Raw genomic sequence first — 23,473 nt, 5'->3', positions numbered from 1 at the left:
ACCTGCTGCTCCTCTGATAGGCAGACAGAGCCAAAAACTACACTCACTCTCTAGCAGCTGCCTAGGAGGGTGCTACACAGGTAAAATAAAGCAGTCTATTGGAGCAAACAACAATAACCGCACAGCAAGAGTGAGGAAGTGGGTGCAGAAACAAGCCGGGGTTTGAGTCCAGATGCGGGTAGTCTGTTGATGCTGGGTCGTCTGCCGATGCTGGGTCGAGAGCCAGGAGAGTCCTCAGCCAAGCCAGGTCATACACGGAGGACCACAGAGAACAGAAGTCTGCTAGCAGAGATGCACTGTGAAGCACAAACACAAGGGCAAGGACTGCAACCCATCAGGTGATAGAAACAGTATAGTCAGGTGTGCAGCATCATCACTGTGCGACGCCCAGGCAGCAGGCAAGTGATGATGCAATCAGAGTCTATAAGAGGCAGCAGTGTCCAAGATGCCTGCCAACAGGAGGGCAAGGTAAGATCTTGACAGTCCGTAGGGTTCAATATTGGGTTGGCCCACCCTTTGCAGCTATAACAGCAGAGACTGCGAGCCAGGCAATATGGACTTGCATCAATTGTGCAACAAATTTGTGTAGCCTGGAAAGTCTAGCAATAGTCATTTTCTTGCAGCAGAATTTCTTGCTATCTGGTGTAGCACCCTCTAGTGTGCTAGAATAGATTTTTTGTTAGAGTAGGTAAATTGTTGTTTTTTATTTGGTCAGAATTTTAGAAGATCAGGGAGGGTTGCATGACTCACAAGCAGCATCTCTGAGACCACACCCTACTTCTGGAACTTGCTGGAAACTTCCAGAAGATTAAGTGTGGAGGTTAGGAGGAGCTGCTTGGAGTATTCTGAGGGCCCTGACCAATTCCCAACAGATGGGTTGGCAGGGGGCAGGTCCCCTCAAGTACTCAGGGTCAGCCCAGCTGGGGCAGTGGAGTTCGGGTGGAAGATGGGGATGAAGTGTAAGGCTGTCCGTGGCCCTTGAAGGTAGCCCCCTAGTCTGGGGGGGTGGAGTGACCTCTGGCCTGGGCTCGAGTGCAGAAGGGACCCTCTTCATGACACACAGAGGTGTTCTGACCGGAGGCACAGGAGCAGGTGGAGGACAGCAGGAGAACCCTGCCGGGCAAATCTCCAGAGAGGAAGACAGCCGGGTGATCTGCTGTGGCAAACACAGCCACTGTATATTGTCCTTCGTGTATGCATTATGTTTATTGCATGTGTATATCTTTAAGAACCAAGTGTTTATAATGTGGTTCCCTAGGTTCCATCGGTAGTTTGAAGTAAACTCAAATGTAAAATGTATTGCAGATGGCTAGAAAATGGTAGAAGTGTTTCATAGACTCATGCCAATGGGGTGGGGTTTGTTATTGTGAATACCTGCATTCCATTGTCCTATTGTTCCTGTCTGCCTTGTAAGCTATTATGGGATGTGTGTTTGTGTGGGGGATGGAAAAGAGGGAGGGGTTTTGGCAGAGTGTAGATCTCTTGTGTTTTCAATAAATGATTCATTCTAGTTTTACTCCCAGCCTATGTGTCGTCTAGTTCTTGGGAGGGAAGGATGGTATAATGCTACCTGGATTGTTGCATGCTGTACCTGCCTATTTGGAATATTACCTGTTTTCCTGTCTACCAGCGGAGACCCTGTAGATTAAACTACTTCTCCGCTACACCTGGTTAATGTTAGAGTCGGAGAGGACTGAGAGGCATGCAGTCTAGGATGGATGCAGAGTCAATTTGGAAGGACTTTGGAGTTTTAGCCAGGACGGCTAGAGAAAGGGGCAGCTGCAGTCAGGCAGGCTGGCAGTGCCTAAAGACATGGTGCTGGGATCAAGACAGACAAAAAGATTTCCAAGCTCTCCTTACCGACCAATCTGCGACCAACCGAATTGACCTGTTCAACAGTATGCGTTAAAAACAGGGGTTTAGTTGCACACATTTGCAAATACATGCGTAAGCCACAGAGCCCCGTCAAGGCACCCCATTATGGTGCTGGGATCAGTAGCCAAAGGAGGACGTCAGCTGGGCACTGGAACTTTGCTACACAAACAAGGGGCCCGCCTGTAAAGGGCATTTGCTACCAGTCTGACTCTGAGCCTTTGTCAGATCATCCAAACAGTGCTAGCTGGTCCTTGGAGTTGTAGTTCAACAAGAAAGATTTTGTGCAGGAGGTAGAGAAGAAGTGTATATATGGAGTGTATATACAGTAGTTGTGTCCCTGAAGAGTTCTACTACTTTGATTAAGTGGGCTTCCAATAATATCACCATCCAAGTTTATTCCCCTCAATAAAAGATAAAAACAAAGCACTGGACTGTTCTTCTGACTCAAATGTACCATGAAGATGCGGTGTGCCTGGCTGTGCAGGGTCGGGGATCCCTTTCTATCTGCGGCTCCTTATGGGGTGCGCTACACTGGGATATACATTTTGGGTTTTGGGTGTAATATCACTTTAACCGGTTGCCGACCGCCGCAAGTACATATACTGCGGCGGTCAGCCCCGGCCAGGCAAAGTGACGTATCGGTACGTCACTAGCCTGGGAGCCAATAGCGGGTGAGCGTGCGCCGCTGGAGGTGCGCTCCCGCCTCGGCTCGTTCACAGATCCCTCCGTGCGTGTGACCAGCCGACCCGATGTCCGCCGGTCACTCGCGATCGTTCGCTGTGAAGGGAGAAAGGCAAGCGGCTAATGTAAACAAAGCCGCCTGTCATTCTCCCCTGTGTAAAAGCACTGATCTAACGGTCCTGCTATGTAGGACCGTTGATCTGTGCTGTTATACACACAGCCACATCCAATCACAGTTAGAAGCACGCCCCTAGGGACACACATAGTCACTGCATCTCTAATAAAGTTAACCCCTTCCCTGCCAGTGTCCTTTTTACAGTAACAGTGCATATGTATAGCACTGATTACTGTAGTAATGTCACTGGTACCCCCAAAAGTGTCAAAAATGTCAGTTAGGGGTCCAATCTGTCCGCCCCAATGTCGCAGTCCCGCAAAAAAAATCGCAGATCGCCGCCATTACTCGTTAAAAAAAAAAACAACAAAAATGACAAAAATCTTTCCCTTAGTTAGTAAACGCAATAACTTTTGCGCAAACCAAACAAAATATGCTTATTGTGATTTTTTACCAAATATAAGTAGCATAAAACAAATTGGCCAAAAATTTAAAAAAAATTAGATTTTTTAATTTTTTGGGGGGGAATTTCATATAAAAAAATGTGAAAAATATTGTTATTTTTGCAAAATTGCCGCTCTTTTTTTGATTATAGCGCATGATCAAAAAATCGCACAGGTGATCAAATACCACCAAAAGAAAGCTCTGTTTGTGGGAAAAAAGGACGTCAATTTCGTTTAGGTACAGCGTCGCACGACCGTGCAATTGTCCGTTAAAGTCACGCAGTGCCGAATCGCAAAATAGGCCCTGGTCAGGAAGGGGGTAAAATCTTCCGGGGCTTAAGTGGTTAATGTGCTGTTGTTCTTGATGTTGGTTGTTTCCACCACTGGAAATTCTACATAAAAAAAAAAAAAGGCTTTTGACATTCCATTCACATGTCAAATCTTATGTGAAATGCAATGCTATTTTTAAACCCTGAGATAAGTCATTGAACTGAACACACCCAAACTGTGAGAGAAAACACAATCCAACTTGCCAGACACAAGGCGGCTCTGAACCGTTACATTTGAGTGGCGTTATTTGTTTACATCCCATAAGTACTAGATAGTGAGAACTTCATCTTATTTCTGCTCTTCTCCTCCGAGAGATGGGGAGAGTCTAAGGTTTGTCCAGAGTTGTAACTAGAACATCCAGGGCCCGGTGCAAGAAACAATGAAAGGGCCCCCCAGACCCCTGGCCGGGGCCCTTCCCTTCAAGCCTGGGGCTCTTCCCACTGATCCTGGGGCCCTTTACTCTCGTTGCGGGGCCCGTTATTATGGTCCCTTTCACAAGTTCTGCAGTGGGCCCCCTTCCTGCCATCTTGGGGCCTCCCTACAGTGGTGGAATGCCAGGGCCCGGTTGCAAGTGTGACCTTTGCGATCCTGGAAGTTCACCCACTGTCAGTCGTTTTTATTTTTTAGTATTTTATTTGTATTATTTTTTATCATTTTTTAAAAAAATTTTTACAATGTGACTGACTATGACTCTGTCCATTCAGAAAAGGAAGGAGCTGGTAAATTACATATTTAACGCCCCCCTTCCTGGTTCTCTATTGTGACACATCCCCTGCAGCAGGGGTGTAACTACAGGGGTTGCAGGGGTTGCAATTGCAACCGGGCCCCATGCTCCAGGCCCGTGCGGCTCCCGCTGTACACCTGGATAGGAGGGGCGGCGGGGGCAACATGTAGAGAAATCACTCTCCATATTTTTCCTCCTGTAGCTGCAGGAGGAAAATGGAGGAGATTGGTTCCTCTGTATGCTGCCCCCGCCACTCCTCCTATCCAGTTCACTTTTGTTCTGCTGTCTCTGGGCCCCTGTGTTCTCCCCTGGTCCCCCCCCTCCCCACTATGCTGCCCCCCCCCCTCCCACTGTGCTCCCTCCCCTCTCCTGCCAGCTGCTGCAGGGGATGTGTCACAATAGAGAACCAGGAAGGGGTCAGTAAATATGTAATTTACCAACTCCTTCCTTTTCTGAATGGACAGAGTCATAGTCAGTCACATTGTAAAAAAAATAAAATAAAATGATAAAAAATAATACAATTAAAGTACCAAAAAATAAAAACTACTGACACCAGTGAGTGAACTTCCAGGATCACAAAGGTCACACTTGCGACCGGGCCCTGGCATTCCACCACCGTGGGGAGGCCCCAAGATGGCAGGAAGGGGACCCACTGCAGAACTTGTGAAAGGGTCCCGCTGCGGGACTGTAATAAAGGGCCCCAGGATCAGTGGGAAGAGCCCCAGGCTTGAAGGGAAGGGCCCTGGCCAGGGGTCCGGGGGGCCCATCATGATTTCTTGCACCGGGGGCCCTGAAGGTTCTAGTTACACCTCTGCCCTGCAGCAGCTGGCAGGAGAGGGGAGGGAGCACAGTGGGGGGGGGGGGGCAGCACAGTAGAGTGGGGGACTAGGGGAGCACACATGATCTAAGCTACATCAGCTTGTGAATTCAGCAATACACAACACACAACAGGTCTCATGTGTGCTGATAGCGTCTGTCACGAGGGGCGACTACGTCCTGGCCAGTCCATTCTGTTGCACTGTCCCCGTAGGGCTTGCAGTGTGATGACTTGTTAGGCCTCCTCTGATTATTATCAAACAGTCACTTAGGGCAGTGTTTCTCAACCTTTTTTCATTCAAGGCACCCTTTAAAAATGATGGACAGTCTCGAGGCACCCCATTCTAAAATGTAAAAGCTATGCTAATAATTTTATGTAGCACCCTCTTAGTCAGATGCTAGGTAAGAGAGTGTAGTTTTGTCTCTCTCTCTGCTTACCAGAAGAGCAGCAGGCAAAGTATGTATGCACTCTGCTTATCAGGGAGCAGGATTGGTAGTTATGTCTACTTAATGTGCCCAGTATGTGATTCATCTGCTCTCACGGAGTGTCCCTGGCTGATCCAATGGAGATGCACCTTGGATGCTGGAGGAAACCTGACCAATGACACACAGGCTTTTGGTACTGTCCCAGGGGGTTGGCACAGACAGTGGTGCATTATGGGACAGGGTATAAAAAGCCACGGGCACATGAGGTAGAGGTGTCAGGGAAGAAGAAGTAAGCCCAGGCACATAGTTAGGTGCAGATGGAGAGTGTTTGTTAACCAACGGAGAAAGCCTATTTATCCAAACCTATGGACTTTGGATTCCTGTTCACTTTCCACACCTGCCACTAAGTGGCGCCAAATGGCCTATATAAACACCTCTGCTGCACTAGGACCTTGCCTTATGGTCTACAGCTTCCTGCTTCCTGTTTCCTGTTCCTGGTGTTTACTCTGTTGCTGTCCTGATCCGTCTGACCACGATTGAACTCTGCCTGAACCGACCCCTGGCTTGCTCTTCGACAACGTCTCCGCTTTATCCTGCTGTCTGCCTGTCTGCCGTTGCCAACTCCTGCCTGAACCTGACTACTCTGCTGCCTGTGATCTGCCAGCCTGCTAAGCATCTGCTGCCTGTGACCAGTCAGTCTGCCAAGTACCTGCTGTCTGCATCACGATCCAGTCTGCATCCAAGTACGCACGGACCTCATCTGCAGCCTTCACCATCTGAACTTCTAGGCACTTGTGCCACTCCAGGCTTCTGTGTCTCCTGTTTGCATTATCAGGGGTACTAGGCCGGAGGTGTAAGAGATCGCCTTCCTCTCCACGTCAGGCTCCATCTCCAGATACGTGACAAGAGGTCTAGACAATAAAAAGAAAAGCGGGTGTTACCCAGGCTATGGACTCTATGTTAGCCCCAACGAGTCCATGCATAGATTGGGAACTACCCAGAGGATGTGACTTTGAAGGTGAAGTTCACTTGGTATATATAGATAAATAATAATACAAAACAGTAGATAAAATACAAGAAGTTTATTAACGCAAATTCATAATAAAATTAGATCACAAAAGTGATACTAAACATCAATACATTAGTATAGAATAATACAATTGGAGAACCATATCTTGTGGTGATTGGGTCACATGGGTCCGACATGTTTCGCCGCCATTACATGGGCTTCCTCAGGGACCTTTAGAAATTGGTGACCTCCAAATAGGTTCTAAATGTAAAGGTCCCTGAGGAAGCCCATGTAATGGCGGCGAAACATGTCGGACCCACGTGACCCAATCACCACAAGATATGGTTCTAATTGATTATTAGATTGATTACAAAGTATCAGTTACAAAAACCTAGAGGTTTGGTCTTGTGATTTTCCGCTAAAGAGGAAGATCAGAGTTCAAATGACTGAACCCCCGTTCCAACAAAGACCAAATGCCAATTAATATTATTATACAGGATTTATATAGCGCCTAGGGTTTGCACAGTACTTTACAAAACAAACAGAGACAGTACAGTTACACCAAAGGTTATAATGGGGAGGGGGGGGTGGTTGGATGAGTTGATGGAGAAAGTAAAAGTTCAGTCTTTAGGTGGAGGCCAGACAGATGTGCCTAAAGATATGCATTTTCAGGCATCACCTAAAGGTGGACAGAGTAGGAGACAGCCAGACAGATTGAGGTTGGGAGTTCCAGAACATGGGAGAGGTTTTGTAGAAGTCTTGGAGATGAGCATGGGAGGAGGTAATGTTCAAGCTAGAGAGAGGGAGGTGTTGGAAAGACAAGAGATGGTGATATTTTGAGATGAAGTTGGTGATGTAGCTCAGGCCAGAGTAATGGATTACTTTGTATGTTGTTGTTAGTATTTTTAATTGTATTCTTGATGGAAGCCAGTGGAGGGATTGGTAGAGAGGGGTGGTGGATGCTGAGTGGTTGGTAAGGTGGATATGTCTGGCAGCAATATTCATGATGCAATGGAAGGGGAATAGACTGGGTAGAGCTAAGCCAATGACGATGGAGTTGCATTTTCTTCTTTTTCAGTATTTAAAGTAGATGTAAACCTTACCATTAAAATTTCAACTTTACCATGTTTGCATTCATTTCAAAGTTCTCTCTAGTCTTTCTAAATCTGCAGGAAATCCTCTGATCCTGACATGAAGGTTCTTGTTTAGGCACTTCATGTTATGGGGTGTCAACTGACTCTTCTGCTCCTCTGCATTGTCACCCTCATCACATGCACCCATGATGGAGACTATAAGCAGTCATACCGGGGGCGTGGCTTGGATGGCGCGGCGGATGGCAGCACACTGAAAGAGCTCCTGTGAACCTACGGCCCAAATCAGCTCTCAGGTCTCCTATCGACATGGCAATGGGCAGAATTCTCTGCCATGGAGCTCAGAGCAAACAGTGCCGGTCCGCATCGGCCTCCTCCAGCAAAAATATTTTGGCCCTTTTCAAGGCTCAGGCCGTGGCCCGATCCCTCAACCTAGCGGACAAGATGGCGCAGCTCCACCATGAGGCGGACTTCACTGAGGAATCTCTGTCGGCCTCTGAAGATCTGGTAAGAGAGGATCGCTTTCCCGACCTCCCCCTTACTTATGCTGACATGACTGTAATCGCTGCGGACATAAAGAAATCCTTTGCTGCAGCCATTACAAACCTGACAGCAAACATAATGGTGCTAACTGAAAAGCTGGACAGGGGAAGGTCCGCCATTCTGCTATTAAACGTCTTGAACAAACTGCTGATTCACATGCCGCACATCTGATTTCTGTTAATAGGCAAATTGAGGATCTTGATAATCGGGGCAGGCGCAATAATATTAGGGTGCGAGGAGTTCCTGAATCGGTCCCCCCAGAAGATACTAAAATGGCTCTGACCAAGATCTTTAATGGGATACCTGAAAGACCAGACGAATCGCCTATTGAATTTGCATGAGTGCACAGAGCTCTGCGCCCCCAAGGGTCCTGACAACCTCTCTCCCAATTGCTGTCTCCACAATTTTCCCCTCAAAGAGGAAATACTGTCCAAAGCGCGCCAAAATGACCAGGTACTTTTCAATGGGGAACCCATACTTCTCTTCCAGGACTTATCCCCTATTACGCTCAATAACAGTTGCGCTCTGCGCCCTCTGCTGGAAGCCCTGAGGACATTCCTATAGATGGAAGTTTCCCTTCGCTTTAAGTGTTGTTTTTCATGGGAAAACACATCTCCTGCGTACCCCGGAGGACTTGCCCGCCTTTTGTGATGCCCTACAGATCGCCTTCACAGCTTTTCCGGATTGGTACGCCGAGTTCAAGTTCCCTGACTCTCCTGACAACGTGGGGTCCTCTCCAATACACGGCCTTACTCCAGCAAGCAGCAAGAAACTATAAGCAGTCATACCAACACACCTTGCACGGGCATGGTCCACCATTATCACTATTGGGATTCCGGTCCAGACTAATGATGTGCAGGTGATGCTGGAAGAAACGCATGTAGACAGGAAGTAGCTGGAAGAAGCCAGTGAGGGCAAAAAGGATGAAAAAAGTTTTAAGATTGTATTTTATGGGGAAAAAAACCCTGCTGTTGTATATGATATTGAAGTAAACAGATGACCAGCTAATATAGTCATTGCACCCATCCCTAATTTATAACCATCCCCAACAGAAAAGGACAATGGGAATGTGGAGGTGCTACTGGTAAGTAAGCTACATGTACAACGATATATGATTATTCCTATTATTATTATTAATATTATTACTATTATTATACAGGATTAATATAGCGCCAACAGTTTACGCAGCACTTTACAATATAAAAGGGACACAGTACAGTTACAATACAATACAATGCAGGAGGGTTGAAGTGGAAGTAAACCCTTTTTTTTTTTTTTTTATCTTGTACCTACAGGTAAGTCTAAAACAAGGCTTACCTGTAGGTACTGTAAATATCTCCCAAACCTACGTGGTTTAGGAAATATTCACACTTCGTGCAGCTGGTGACGTCACCGGCACATGCACTCTGAAGGGATGGTATACTCGTGCCATCCCTTCAGAGCTCCGTGCTGTGGTCCGTGATTCCAGCGCGCATGGGCGGGAGTGACGTTATTGCGGGGTGGCCAATCAGATGACCCTGTAGGACATGAACCCGGAAGAAAGACCGGGTGAAGATGGAAGCGCTATCAGCAGTGACAGCACACTGCTGGGGGCCTTAGTTCTAGGGTAAGTCTTACAGGGTTAAAAAAAAAAGGTGGTTTACCTACACTTTAAGAGAGCGCTGCTCTCTTAAAGTGGGCAAGTGGAACAAAAGGTTGTAATTGTGGGAGATGAGCAGATGGAAGTGATAAAAAATAGTTGGTGGTGTGATAGGCTTCCCTGAAGAGATGAATTTTCAGGGATCGCCTAACAGCAGCCAGAGTAGGAGTTAGCCGGATAGATTGAGGTAGAGAGTTTCAGAGGATGGGAGAAGCTCTGGAGAAGTTCTGGAGATGAGCATGGGAGGAGGAGACAAGGGAGCTTGAGAGCAGGAGGTCTTGAGACAAGTGGAGAGAACAGTTTGGGTGATATTTGGAGACAAGATTGGTGATGTAGCTCAGGGTTAGGAGTTCTGAATAGCTTTGTATGTTGTTGTTAGTGTTTTGAATTTATTTACTGGGTGTCCGGAAGCCGGTGGAGGGACTGGTGGAGAGGGGTGGAGGAAACTAAGTCGAGACCAGTGGAGGGATTGGCAGAGAGGGGTGGAAGAGACTGAGTGGAGACCAGTGGAGGGATTGTTGACAGAGAGGGATAGATGAGAAGGGTGGAGGGGATTGAGTGGAAACCTGTAAAGGGATTGGCGGAGAGGGGTGAAGGAGATTGAGTGGAGACCAGTGGAGGGATTGGAGGAGAGGGGTAGAGGAGACTGAGTGGAGACCAGTGGATGGATTGGCGGAGAGGGGTAGCAGACAATGAGTGGAGGCCAGTGGGGGAATTGGCAGAGAGAGTGAAGGAGACTAAGTGGAGACCAGTGAAGGGATTGGCAGAGAAGGTTGGAGGAGACTGAGTGGAAACCAGTAGAGGGATTGGTGGAGAGGGGTAAAGAAGACTGAGTGGAGAGCAGTGTAGGGATTGGCAGAGAGGGGTAGCAGACACTGAGTGGAAGCCAGTGTTGGGATTGGCAGAGAGGGGTGAAGGAGACTGAGTGGAGACTAGTGGAGGGATTGGCAGAGAGGGGTAGAGGAGACTGAGTGGAGACTAGTGGAGGGATTGGCAGAGAAGGGTGGAGGGGATTAAGTGGAAACCTGTAAAGGGATTGGCGGAGAGGGGTGAAGGAGACTGAGTAGAGACCAGTGGACGGATTTGCGGAGAGGGGTAGCAGACAATGAGTGGAGGCCAGTGGGGGAATTGGCAGAGAGGGGTGAAGGAGACTGAGTGGAAACCAGTAGAGGGATTGGTGGAGAGGGGTGAAGGAGACTGAGTGGAGAGCAGTGTAGGTAATGGCAGGGAGGGGTAGCAAACACTGAGTGGAAGCCAGTGGAGGGACTGGCAGAGGGGTGGAGGAGACTGAGTGGAGACTAGTGGAGGGATTGGCGGAGAGGGGTGGAGGAAACTGAGTTGAGACCAGTGGAGGGATTAGGAGTGATGGGTGGAGGAGAGGCGAGAGATAACAAGGGAGTGAGTAACTATCTTGGTTTCATTGGTTAAGGGGCAGATTTTAGAGATGTTATGGAGGGGAAGTCTACCAGCTTCTAACAACCATCAGATTTAGGGACTGAAAGGACAGGTCAGAATCTAGGATTAGACCTAGTACCCTGGTGTGGGGGAGGGATTGATGGTTGCATTATTAACCTTGATGAAAAAGCCATGGAGGTGGTGCTAGGGTGGGGGATTCAGTTTAAGTAAGTGGTGTGATATCCATGCTGATATGTCAGTTAGTAAGTTAGTAATGCGAGAGAAGACTGAGGGAGTGAGGTGGGGAGTAGACAGATAGATTTGGGTGTCATAACATAGAGATGGTATTGGAAAGCATTGGAGGTTATCAAGTGACCAAGGGAGGAAGTGTAGATAGAGAAGAGAAGGGGTCCAAGAACAGAGCCTTGGGGGACCCCCACAGAAAGAGGCAATAAGGAGGAGAAGACAGAGTTGTAGGTAACACTGTAGTTTACCTACAGTGTTACTACTACTATAGTTACAACTACTATAGATAAAATCTTACTTTCATTGTCACAATTTTATTTTTTTAAGGGCCTACAAAAAAAATGCAGAGTGTGACGGTACTCACTGTCACTGGGAGAGAAAGACAGACACTGACAGATACCTAATGAACACTGAGAATATAGTGTGGATAACTTCAAATGGGAGAGTAATATTTATCAACAATATCTCTCAAGAAATATGATGATTTAATCCCACTTTACACTGTGAGACCTATAGCCTGTTGCCATGAAGTCTGTGACTCCTAAATAATCAAAGCAATGCTTAGATGTGTATTGAGATAATGTGTATTGTATTCCAGGAGCTTGAGGACGGCCGTCTGCTACCTAATTGGCTCAGGTTGATTGAATAGATGTCATCTGTTAGTTGCTGAGTGGAAATAGTATACTGTTTGTGTTGGTTGTTCTTTAGATATGTTAATTATATTTCTTTATATACAATTTCATCTGCATAGGATAATGTAATCAGGCAACCCCTGACCTGATGGGATAATTTGATCAGGAGGGGGATGTGCTCATGTGTGTATAAATCGAGTGTGAAACTGTTCAATAAAGAGAAGATTCCAGTACAAGCTAAGTTGTCGGCTAGCTTTGTATGAAAGGCGGCTGGGAAAATCTAAAATCTATGTTCATGACTGGGAGGAAGCCGTATACTCATGTAAGACCACAAGTACAGTGTGGGTCAAAGTTCTGTTACACTAAGTATGGATATAAGATATGTCCCCCGATACAGGGAATATGCGGGAATATCTATCTATGATTTTAAACACACGTTCCACACATAATACCCTCCAATGTGGAAACCACTGGCTAAACTAAACTACATAGCTTTTGGTAGGTGCCACCATTTTTTGTTATTGACAAAGTTTAATGTTCTGCTATTTATACATTATGACTAAACAAGGCTATATGCGTATGGGCCACCCATACATTATACCTACTGTATATAGCATCAATTAAAGAAAAACTGCTGTGGTAAAAAATAATATGGCAAGCCTCAGAGAGTTCTGTGTTTGTGTAGGACACACGTTGAGTGTGGAATTATCAAGATATCCTGCTTATATAGTTTTGTGTGTCCTTTATCTTTGTACTGGCTGCTTTCATATTAAATTTCATATTAAATTTGGTTTACTTTCAATGGTTTTTATTGAAATTTCAGAAACACAAGAAAAAACATAACAAAGTACACGGGGGGGGGGGGGGGGGGACAGAGAAAAAAAAAAAAAAAAAAAAAAAAAAAAAAAAAAAGGGGGGGAGGGGAAGGGTGCGATGTACATTACATAGTACATAGGTTTGCATCAATCTTGGTACAATCAGTAGGTTTAACAAAGATTATACAATACGAACAATGCGAGAGTATAACAACTGGTGTAGAGGTAAATGGAACAACAGAACTAGGTAATTCCTGTCATATAAGTACGAACTGTCAACAAGGGTTGGTGAAGTATTTGCTTTGCATCCAGAATGACCAGTGTTTGTGGAACCTAGGGCTTTGAAGAACAGCATAGGCATAAGCTTTCTCCAAAGAGAATTGGAGGTTAATCTGTTTAATGACCTCAAGGTGTGAAGGAGCGATTGGCTGCCTCCAACATCTGGCTATAATCGTCCTTGCTGCAATTAGTATATGGGTAATAACAGTATGCATGGCGAGTGGAAATGAGTCTATGCCCAAGGAGAGGAGTGCTAAGGCCGGGTCTGTGCTTCTTAAAATACCAGTGACATCTGATATAATTTCGAAAATCTTTCCCCAAAAACTGGTCAGACTTCTACATTGCCAAAAGATGTGAAGAATCGTGCCCACCTGGTCACAGTTACGCCAGCAGAGGGGGCTTTGGGTATCGAAAATTTTGGAAAGTCGGTACGGGGTTAGATACCAGCGAGTCAACACTTTTTGCGCCTGTTCCCAATGGGATACACATTTGGAGGCTCTATAAGTAGCACGGATGGCCGTTTGCCATTGAGCATCTGAGAAGGTTTGCTTGAGGTCACCTTCCCAGGAAATCATATGTGGGGACTTGCGGAACGTATTTTTATGCTTGATGGTATTGTAGAATAGGGATATACCTTTTGTAGAGCATACGGGGTTAGTGAAGAATTGCCACAATTGAGGGGATACCAGGATCACCGGTGGAGGGTATTTACGCAGGAAACTGGAGATGCTTTTGTATGCAAGGGTAGCTTGTACTGGGAGGGAAAATTCACTGGCAAGCTTTGTGAACGGTTTAAGGGTGTCACCCTGGTAGAGCTGTGATACGAAGGTGATGCCAGCTGCATGGAATTTGGAGAGGTTAACATAAGGGAGGAGGACATTCAAAGTGGCAATGGGGATTGGTAGTTTGACAGGTGTCGCAGAACCTGGAAGGTGGTGGGATAACATTCTCCATGACAATAGGGGAGCCTGAGTCGGTAGGGGGAGCGTGTGGAGGGGTACCTGTTTCCAGCTATCTGCTAATAGCAGATCACTAAGGGCATGTACATTAGAGAGCGCTTTTTCTATGGGAACCCACGGGAGGTCAGAGCGTTCGGAAAACCATTGGCGAAGGGCGGTGAGATGGGCCGCAGAATGGTAATCCAGAAGGTCTGGCATACCAATGCCTCCAACCGATTTGTGGCGAGTCGAATGGGCATAAGAGCATCTGGCCCTCTTTTTTTGCCAGACAAAAGCGCGGAGGAGCGACGAAAGGGGTTTGATGAGCTTCTGGGGAATGTAGACTGGGAGAGTACGAAAGAGATACAAAATTTTGGGTAAGCAGACCATTTTAAATGCAGCAATCCTGCCAGTCCACGAAAGATCTGCCGACGTAAGTTTGGCTATGTCTGCGGAGATAGTCGAGATCAGAGGTTTGATATTAGAGGTGACTAAGTTGGCCGAGGGAAACGTGAGGTTAATGCCTAAATAGCGGAGCGGTGACGTAGACCATGTGTAAGGGAGAGTGGTTTGTAGATGAGTACGCGTTGTATTGTGTACGCCCATATTGAGAATAACGGACTTACTAAAGTTGACTTTGTAATATGAGAGATGACTGAAATTTTGTAGTATGTCGTGGGCCGCCGGGAGGGATACTACAGGGTTTGTGAGACTAAGAATCACATCATCAGCGAATAGTGTAATGACATGTTCCGAGCGGTTGATTTTAAAGCCGGAGACCAGGGAGTTTTGTCTAAAGGAGGCTGCTAGTGGTTCAATGATCAGGTTGAAGACAAGAGGAGATAAGGGGCATCCTTGACGGGTGCCATTTGTTATAAAAAATGGTTTAGACAGGACTCCTGCTGATAGGACTTTAGCCGAAGGTGAAGAGTAAAGGGAGAGTATAGCGGACATGATCGGGCCCGAGAAGCCGAACTTCCGCAGCACCAATTCCATGTACCCCCAGTGGACTCGATCGAACGCCTTCTCTGCGTCTATAGAGAGGAGCAGAGAAGGCGTTCTAGAGCGCTCTGCGTGGTGGATCAGGTTGACTACTCTTCTGGTAGCGTCCGGAGCTTGTCTTCCCTTTACAAAACCCATCTGATCCATGCCTACTAGTGTGGGGAGAATTGTTGCTAGTCTATTGGCTATCAATTTGGCATAGACTTTTACATCAGTGTTTAATAGCGAAATGGGCCTGAAATTCGCGGGTGTGGATGGTGGTTTACCGGGTTTGGGGAGGGTGGTGATATTAGCTAGGAGCATTTCTGACGGAAGAGTACCGGTTTGGATGGCCGTGGAAAATAAAGGGAGCATGTGGGGAATTAGGGTGTCTTGCATGGTGTGATAATACTCATTTGTCAGGCCGTCCGGACCTGGGGATTTACGGAGGGGAAGGGCTTTAAGAGTTTTGGCTAATTCTTGGGTTGAGAAAGGGCGGTTCAGGTAGGCAAGGGAGTCTGTAGAGAGTGTTGGTAGATCAAGGCGGTCAAGGAATGCTTTTATGTCACAGGCGCTGGGCTGGGGGGTGTCTTTGTCATCACGCAGGTTATATAGGGATCCGTAGTAGTCTGCGAAGGCATCAGCAATTTTTTGGGGGTGGGTTAATTTTTCACCAGTGTGTGGGTGGGTAATAGAGTCTATCCTGGATTTTATTCGTTTGGCACGTAGCCGAGAGGCCAGGAATTTGCCTGCCTTATTGTGGGACGAGTAATACTGTAAACGCAGTCGGGCCAACATTTTGTCGTGACGGTCAATAAGGAGACGCCGGAGGTCTAATCTCAAGGATGTGAGTTTGGATGCATTAGCGGGGGAGGGTGCGGTGGCATTGATAGTGTCTAGTGAGTGAATTTCTGCAGTGAGGTCCCTCAACTTCTGTTGATATCTCTTTTTAAGGCGAGAGCCCAGCTGTATGAGGATTCCCCTGACGAACGCCTTGTGGGTGTTCCAGAGGGTGGTTGGGCTGACATCTGGTGTGTCATTGGTCTCAAAGAATTCTCTCATTTGTGATTGCAAGTGTTTAAGGGAGTCAGGGTCAGATAAGATGGAGTTGTTACAACGCCAAATATAGGAGGATGGGTTTGCAGGGCCGGTGGAAATGGTCATGTGTATTGCCGCATGGTCGGACCACGTGATAGGGGAAAGGTCAGTGTCAACTACTAGGGGCAGAGTGGCAGAATCTACCAAGAACAAGTCGATCCTGGAGTAAGTGTTGTGACAGGGTGAGAAATAAGTATAACCTCTTTCTTCCGCGTGTTGGTACCTCCACACGTCATGGAGTCCTTCGGCATGTGTTAAAGCAGCCAGTGAAGGCAACTTCGATTTAGGATTGGAGGAGGAGTCCATGACGCGGTCTGGCACCAAATTGAAGTCCCCACAGATGATCAATTTGCCCACCGTTAATTTTTTTACCTTAGCATATAATTTACGTAGAAAACGCAATTGGTGAGTGTTAGGCGCATATACATTAACTAACGTGTAATGGCAGCCATCCAAAGTACAATTAACAATGAGATACCGTCCCTCCGTGTCCTGCACCACCCTGGAGTAAGCGAAGGACACCGAGGCACGGACAGCTATCAACACCCCCCTCTTCTTTTCGTTGGATGATGCTAGAAAGACGTGTGGGAATTCCTGATGGGAACATTTGGGGGTAGATCCCAGCTTGAAGTGAGTCTCTTGGACTGCAAGAATGTCCGCCTTGGAAGAAAGTGCTTCTTGCCACAAGGAGTAGCGCTTAGCCGGGTGGTTGAGACCCTTAATGTTCAGTGAGAGGAAGTGCAAGGGCGTCATGGGGGTGGATAAGGGGACACAGAGGTGCCGGGGTCAGTGAAGAGAGGCAGTCCTTCGGGGCATAGAGGCAAGTCCATCAGTGGTGGATAGAAAGTGAGGGACAAGGGGCAAGGCCATAGTCCAACAGGGACTATGAGCAGCACCGTGGAAAAAAGTACCTGAGTAGGAGACGGTCATTGAAGATCGATTGCAGGCGATGAAGAACTCAGCAGAGGAATTAAAGCCGTGACAAGGACAAAGTTGAATCAAGATAGTGAGCGAAGTCCAGCTGCGTGTGTAGCGGATGAATGCAAAACCGGAGTCTCTACCTGGAGTTGTGGAGAGAGAGAAAAAAAAAGGGGATAGACACAACATAGGACAAAGGACACGACAAACAAGGAGGGAGGGGGAGGTAAAAAGAACTTGGCCCATGGGGACCAGGTGAGCAATCTGTATTGCGGAGATTGCGGGGTTCATGGACACGGTGTTGGGTGTCCATCAGAGACAGCGGAGCCGGGCGTACCCGTCAGGATGATATGTGGTGAATTCACTTGTAATGGTTAGATGATCTGGACGATCTGGATGCGAGCTGCCAATCCGGTTGGACGTGAGTAGGCAAAAGTGGGGCGCTGCTGCTTGGAGAATGGTCTGGAGGCTCAGGGACTATACCCCATTGCTGTAGCAGGCGTATCCCTTGGTCAATCGTAGTTATTTGGGTCGTCGATCCTTGGTAGGTGATGCAAAGTTTGGCTGGATACTTCCATTTATATATGATTTTGTGATTCCTGAGGGCTTTAGTCACAGAGTTAAGGTTACGTCGTTGCTGTAGCGTATATTGGGAATAATCAGGGAGTACCTGGAGAGTAGCGGCGTGTTCAGGCAGGCGGTCCTTGCGTCGGAAAGTCTCAAGAATCTTTTCCTTTGCCTGAAAAAAGTGTATCCTAAGCAAAACATCCCGGGGAACTTCTTGTGGGAGGAAGGAGGGCTTGGGGATGCGATGGATCCTGTCAATTGTCAAGTCCGCATTAGTAAGCTCAGGTACCGATTTCTGGAAAAGATCTCTCACATAGGTAGGCAATTGGTTAGGGAGAACAGATTCCGGAATACCGCGAATCTTCAAGTTATTTCGCCGTGAACGGTCTTCAAGGTCCGCTAGTTTGGCTTGGATGTGGCGAATGTCAGATTGTTGAGCTGTGTGGGAGTCTACAAGGGTATTATAAGACGCTGTAAATTCTCCCATTTTCTCCTCAATGGTATGTACTCTATCTCCCATCCCATGCAATTCTCTTTGGCAGTATGCTATGGAGGCAGAGATATTGGCTTGCAGGGAAGCATGGAACATAGACATCATGTCTTTTAAGGCTGTGTCCGTAATAGGTTTGCCTGTGGTCACCAGGGATGCAAAGGGATCAGGTGAGGGGGGTATAGGCCTCAGCGTGGGTAGTGTGGCTGGCAGCAGCACTCACCTCCATGTCCGGGTGTTCCAGGGTCGGCAGAGCTTCCTCCCACCTCGGTCGGGACTTAGCCGGGCTTTGTGTGGAGGGTGTAGAGGGCGAGGAGTCCGAGGAGCGAGATGGCCGCATTGGATTCGGCTGGGTGGAGAGCCCTGGAGCCGTAGGAGGAGCCGCGTCATCGGTGCGCGCCGCCGCAAGAGGGCGGACGCGCTGAGGCAGAGGAGAGGTGCCGGCGCCATTTTGTTGAAGACCGGCGGTGGCCGGCTTGAAAAACTCCGATAATTTGCGCACGACAGGCTGCTCCAGCTTCCTCCTTGCCATGATCGGTGGATGCAGCGGGACTTCGGACGCCCGAAAATGGTGCAGATGGGCTGCGATCGTCTCTGTGGTAGGCTGTGGAGATTGAATAGACCGGGTACACGCCGGAGCTCAAGGTCTAAGCGGCCATCTTAGCCAGCGGTCGCCACGCCCCCCCATTAAATTTGGTTTAAATCCTTCTACGCATTCAAGCAGAGGTCTTCCTTTAATTATCTTGGCGATCGTCCTTTGGCACATTTTACAATGAGATCTTCACTGTGGAGGCACGTTGTCCGCTTCCATGTGCTCATTCCTCTGAGGTGGTGTTTTTGATAAGCTTTCACTAAGTGTACTTTGCATAAGCTGTGAAATAGAATATCTCACCTTATCCTTCATATCTTTCCCCATGAAGACGTAGAGTATTGGGTTGATGCAACTATTTAACATGGCCAGAGACTGCGAGACAAGGTCTAGGATGTACATTACTTCATTGTCAGAGTATAGCATGACTACACCCATGATGTGGTAGGGGACCCAGGTGATGAAAAATGCAACTATGATCCCTAAAGTCACCTTGATGATTTTATTACTAACTTCTGTAAATCTTCTATTGTGTAATATAAAAGCCACAGAAATGTAACAGGTAGAAATGATTAAGAATGGAAGCAGAAATCCAAAAACCATATTGATGTAAGTGGTGAGCTCCATCATGTGATCTTCAGAATAGCAATAAGTTCTGTTATTAGCAGTGGAGAATGTTTGGTACAGGATATTAGGTAGACACATCACGGTGGACAAGGTCCAAATAGCCAAGCATGTCATCCACGCCGATCGTACTCTTCGGTGATTTAGGGCCCAAATGGGTTGGACAACCAGGATGCAACGGTCAACACTGATAGCCACCAAGGTGAAGATGCTGGTGAACATGTTTAAAGGAACGATGAAGGGTAATATCTTGCAGAGAACGGGACCGTACAGCCAGTCTGGGTAGAAGAACTGCACTATACTGAATGGGAGAGATAGGCAGCAGATCATATCAGCCACAGCAAGGTTCCAAAACCAAATGGTAGTCATGGTCCACTTCATCTTCACTCCGGTAACCCAAAGCACCAGAGCATTGCCGGGGACTCCTACAATTGTTGTAAAAGAGAAAACCAGGACAGTGAACAAATGCTCATGGCTGTAAAAGCTGTCTGGTCCCGTCCCATTACTGATGTTGGACATCTTGTTCTCCTGTAAAGACATCAAAAGTTATTGCATGCATGTGATTATTGTCCAATTAGATGTTATCAAATGTAATATAAAATAAAAAGTAATTACTAGTCATGATGGAGCTCTGTAACTAGTGATGAGTTAAAGTTTGGTCTGAACCAAGAGAGATTATCACATAACAGGAGGCCCAATCAGCTGCAGCGAGTGAATTACATAACAAAGGGGCAGGGGGTGCTAAAGACATCAGTGACCCATATATTGTTCATTGGCATTGTCCAATTATGGAGATTCTAGGTCAATGATGTCACCAACATGCCTGCCCCTTTGGTACATGCGGGAGCGGGGTGTTGTGGAAATTTTATTGTGGACATTTCTTTAGTTAAATAGCCATAACGTCTCCCAGTGTCAGTTTTACCGGTAATCGCTATGAACAGCGAATATTGCTTTAACTGTCATTGCGGAAAGACTTGTTAGTGAAAACCTTCCATTAGATGGGATGGCATAATACTTGTAGCAAGGAGTCTATCACACAGATGTATACCCGCCATCTGGGGCCCCGTACTGCGGAGATATGTTTTTGATATGGAATTCTTATCATTTTACCAAGATTAATGGATGACATCTTTCAGTCACACTTGATCTGTATGACTGAAATACTGCTGCTATTGTCTTATGCAGATAAAGCCTCATCAACTGGAACAAATAGAATGGTCACTATTAAATATGGTTTATATGAACTATATTTGATGGGATCCACTAACAGGTAATGGGTCCATGTTTATGAATTAACATGACCGAATAGTAAGAAGCCATGTGCTCTGTCCTTTGTGGCAGTTGGGAGCCTCTGTATTCAGTCATGTTCATTCATGGGCATTCACACCTTAGTTCATTTGTACTTTATGAATGTATACATGTTCTGTGATTGGTGATCTTGAAGCTACTCCTTGTAACCCCCTTTTTGTTCACTTGCTGTAAATAAACCAAGCCCTGCCCTGAGACACACAGAAGACACAGAGAAGGCTCACACACAGAGGACACAGCACAGACCACAGACAGCCATTCATGCATGCAGCCACACAGAAGCACACAGAAACTCTCACACACACAATCACTCGCTCTCATCCACACTCACGCACCCACACACATATAGTACATACCCAGTGAGAGCGACCTGGGCAAATGGCATCGATATGACCGAGAGTGTCTGTTCCTTTTTTTTGTCGCCGAGTGTTTGGTAAACCTTATGCAAAAGCGCGGTACATTTGTACTTCTCAGTACAAGCTATTAATGGCGTTTGGTGCATATTAATCTTCAGCGCACTGATCGGGTTTCTATGCTCCAAGCCCTATTAATTTCCACAACAGGAGGTGGGGAATTCCATGACCACAGCTGATTGGGATGGTGACCTGCTGTCATGTGACAGTCTCACATGAGTTCAGGCCAAACTGAATTCAGTGCAAACCCATGAGAGACTGTCACAAGACAGAAGGCCCAATCAGCTTGTGGGTGGGGCCAGAAGTAGGATACCAATGTTAGGGAAGCAACATACACAGAGTCCACGAAGGGTTAACAGTTATAGTATTTAGAAGAATGCAAGTTAAAGGATGAAAAGGTTTCATGCAGAACAAAGACTGGTATTGTTAATTATGGTAACAGGTGTAGAACACTGGTAGTCACATGTACAAGAATGTTTGCAGTAACAGGTGCGGTATCGCTTGCAGTAACAGGTGTGGTATCGCTTGCAGTAACAGGTGTGGTATCACTTGCAATAAAAGGTGCAGTTTGTCTTGCAGTAACAGATGCAATATCACTTACAGTAATAGGTGTAGTATCACTTGCAGTAACAGATGCGATATCACTTGCAGTAACAGGTGCAATATCGCGTGCAGTAACAGATGCAATATCACTTGCAGTAGCAGGTGTGATATCACTTGCAGTAACAAATGCGATATCACTTGCAGTAACAGGTGCAGTATCGCTTGCAGTAACAGATGCGATATCACTTGCAGTACCAGGTGTAGTATTGCTTGCAGTAACAGGTGAGATATCACTTGCAGTAACAGGTGAGATATCACTTGCAGTAACAGGTGAGATATCACTTGCAGTAACAGGTGCGGTATCACTTGCAGTAACAGATGCGATATCACTTGCAGTAACAGGTGCGGTATCACTTGCAGTAACAGGTGCGGTATCACTTGCAGTAACAGGTGCAGTACCACTTGCAGTAACAGGTGCGGTATCACTTGCAGTAACAGGTGCAGTATCACTTGCAGTAACAGGTGCGGTATCACTTGCAGTAACAGGTGCAGTATCACTTGCAGTAACAGGTGCAGTATCACTTGCAGTAACAGGTGCAGTATCACTTGCAGTAACAGATGCGATATCACTTGCAGTACCAGGTGCAGTATCGCTTGCAGTAACAGATGCGATATCACTTGCAGTACCAGGTGCAGTATCGCTTGCAGTAACAGATGCGATATCACTTGCAGTAACAGGTGCAGTATCACTTGCAGTAACAGATGCGATATCACTTGCAGTACCAGGTGCAGTATCGCTTGCAGTAACAGATGCAATATCACTTGCAGTAACAGATGCGATATCACTTGCAGTAACAGGTGCAGTATCACTTGCAGTAAAAGGTGTGGTATTACTTGCAATAAAAGGTGCAGTATGTCTTGCAGTAACCGATGAAATATCACTTACAGTAATAGGTGCAGAATAGCTTGCAGTAACAGGTGCAGTATCGCTTGCAGTACCAGGTGCAATACTGCTTGCAGTATATAATATCTTGAAGTAGTAACCTCAATTTTAGCAGCGCATATACCTTCCCATACTAAATATATCCTACAAAATAGATAGTGCTTATTTTAAAGTGACTATGTTATAAATTAATATCTCTGTGCAATATTAAAGTGCTATGGTGACAAAACCAGGGTGCTCCCCTTTCTATAATATCAATCCTTTTTTAAAATGTATATATTAAAGTGCATGTACTACAATCTCATAAATGCTGTTTACCAATTCCTGGATAAACATACATCTAACAATCCTATAAGCATAAATTCTCAAACCAATTCATAAATTAGTAAATAATAAGATGCATACACATCAATCAGTAAAGTGCTTTTGTGCTCTGTGCAACTTCACTTCATCACTCAAAGTCCAGTGTGTATATATCATAAATTGTCCCAGTGAGGTGTTCACAACCATGCAGGGGAACAGTGATGGAGGGTATCTCCTATTCACTCATGCGGGGATGGCCAGCGTATGAGCTTACCAGATGGATCTGATCCCTGTTACCTTATGGATCCTATAACGCTTATTTGTAGATATGGTGTCAGAAAGCCCTCTTGTATACTGTCCTCGGTATCAGAGTAACCTGTATATCTCGGGATGGGTATTTAGAGCAGAAACAAGGGACTCCTCATGGTGTAGTAGTTTAAACAAGCCATTTCATTTATTAAAATAAGTTAAAATCATATATAAGTCATTTAAAATATAACATTGCCCTATACGGCAGCCGCATGCACTTTTACCGGATAGAGGGTATCACCAAGCTCGTCAGGTTACATGTAATGTTGTCCCTTCCTGGTGTGTGGTCCTACTCCCGGCGTGCGTTCCACGGCTATACTCAGTAACAGGTTCAGTATAGCTTGCAGTAACAGGTGCAGTATCGCTTGCAGTAACAGGTGCAGTATCGCTTGC

General features: G+C 46.4%; 1 protein-coding gene across 1 annotated transcript; it reads right to left on the bottom strand.

The window, feature by feature from the left end:
* Nucleotides 1-18,829: 18,829 nt before the first annotated feature.
* LOC309564543 (C3a anaphylatoxin chemotactic receptor-like) lies at nucleotides 18,830-19,801 on the bottom strand (the record flags this gene model as incomplete). The annotated part of the gene is made up of 1 exon (XM_082269185.1): nucleotides 18,830-19,801. One exon carries the CDS (start codon nucleotides 19,799-19,801, stop codon nucleotides 18,830-18,832), a length of 972 nt encoding a protein of 323 aa, XP_082125311.1.
* Nucleotides 19,802-23,473: the final 3,672 nt, after the last annotated feature.

The sequence above is a fragment of the Pelophylax lessonae genome (assembly GCF_965119305.1).
Source record: "Pelophylax lessonae genome assembly, chromosome: 9".
Classification (NCBI taxonomy): domain Eukaryota; kingdom Metazoa; phylum Chordata; class Amphibia; order Anura; family Ranidae; genus Pelophylax; species Pelophylax lessonae.
The sequence above is the reverse complement of the archived record's forward strand: the minus strand, read 5'-3'. Positions and strand labels throughout refer to the sequence as shown.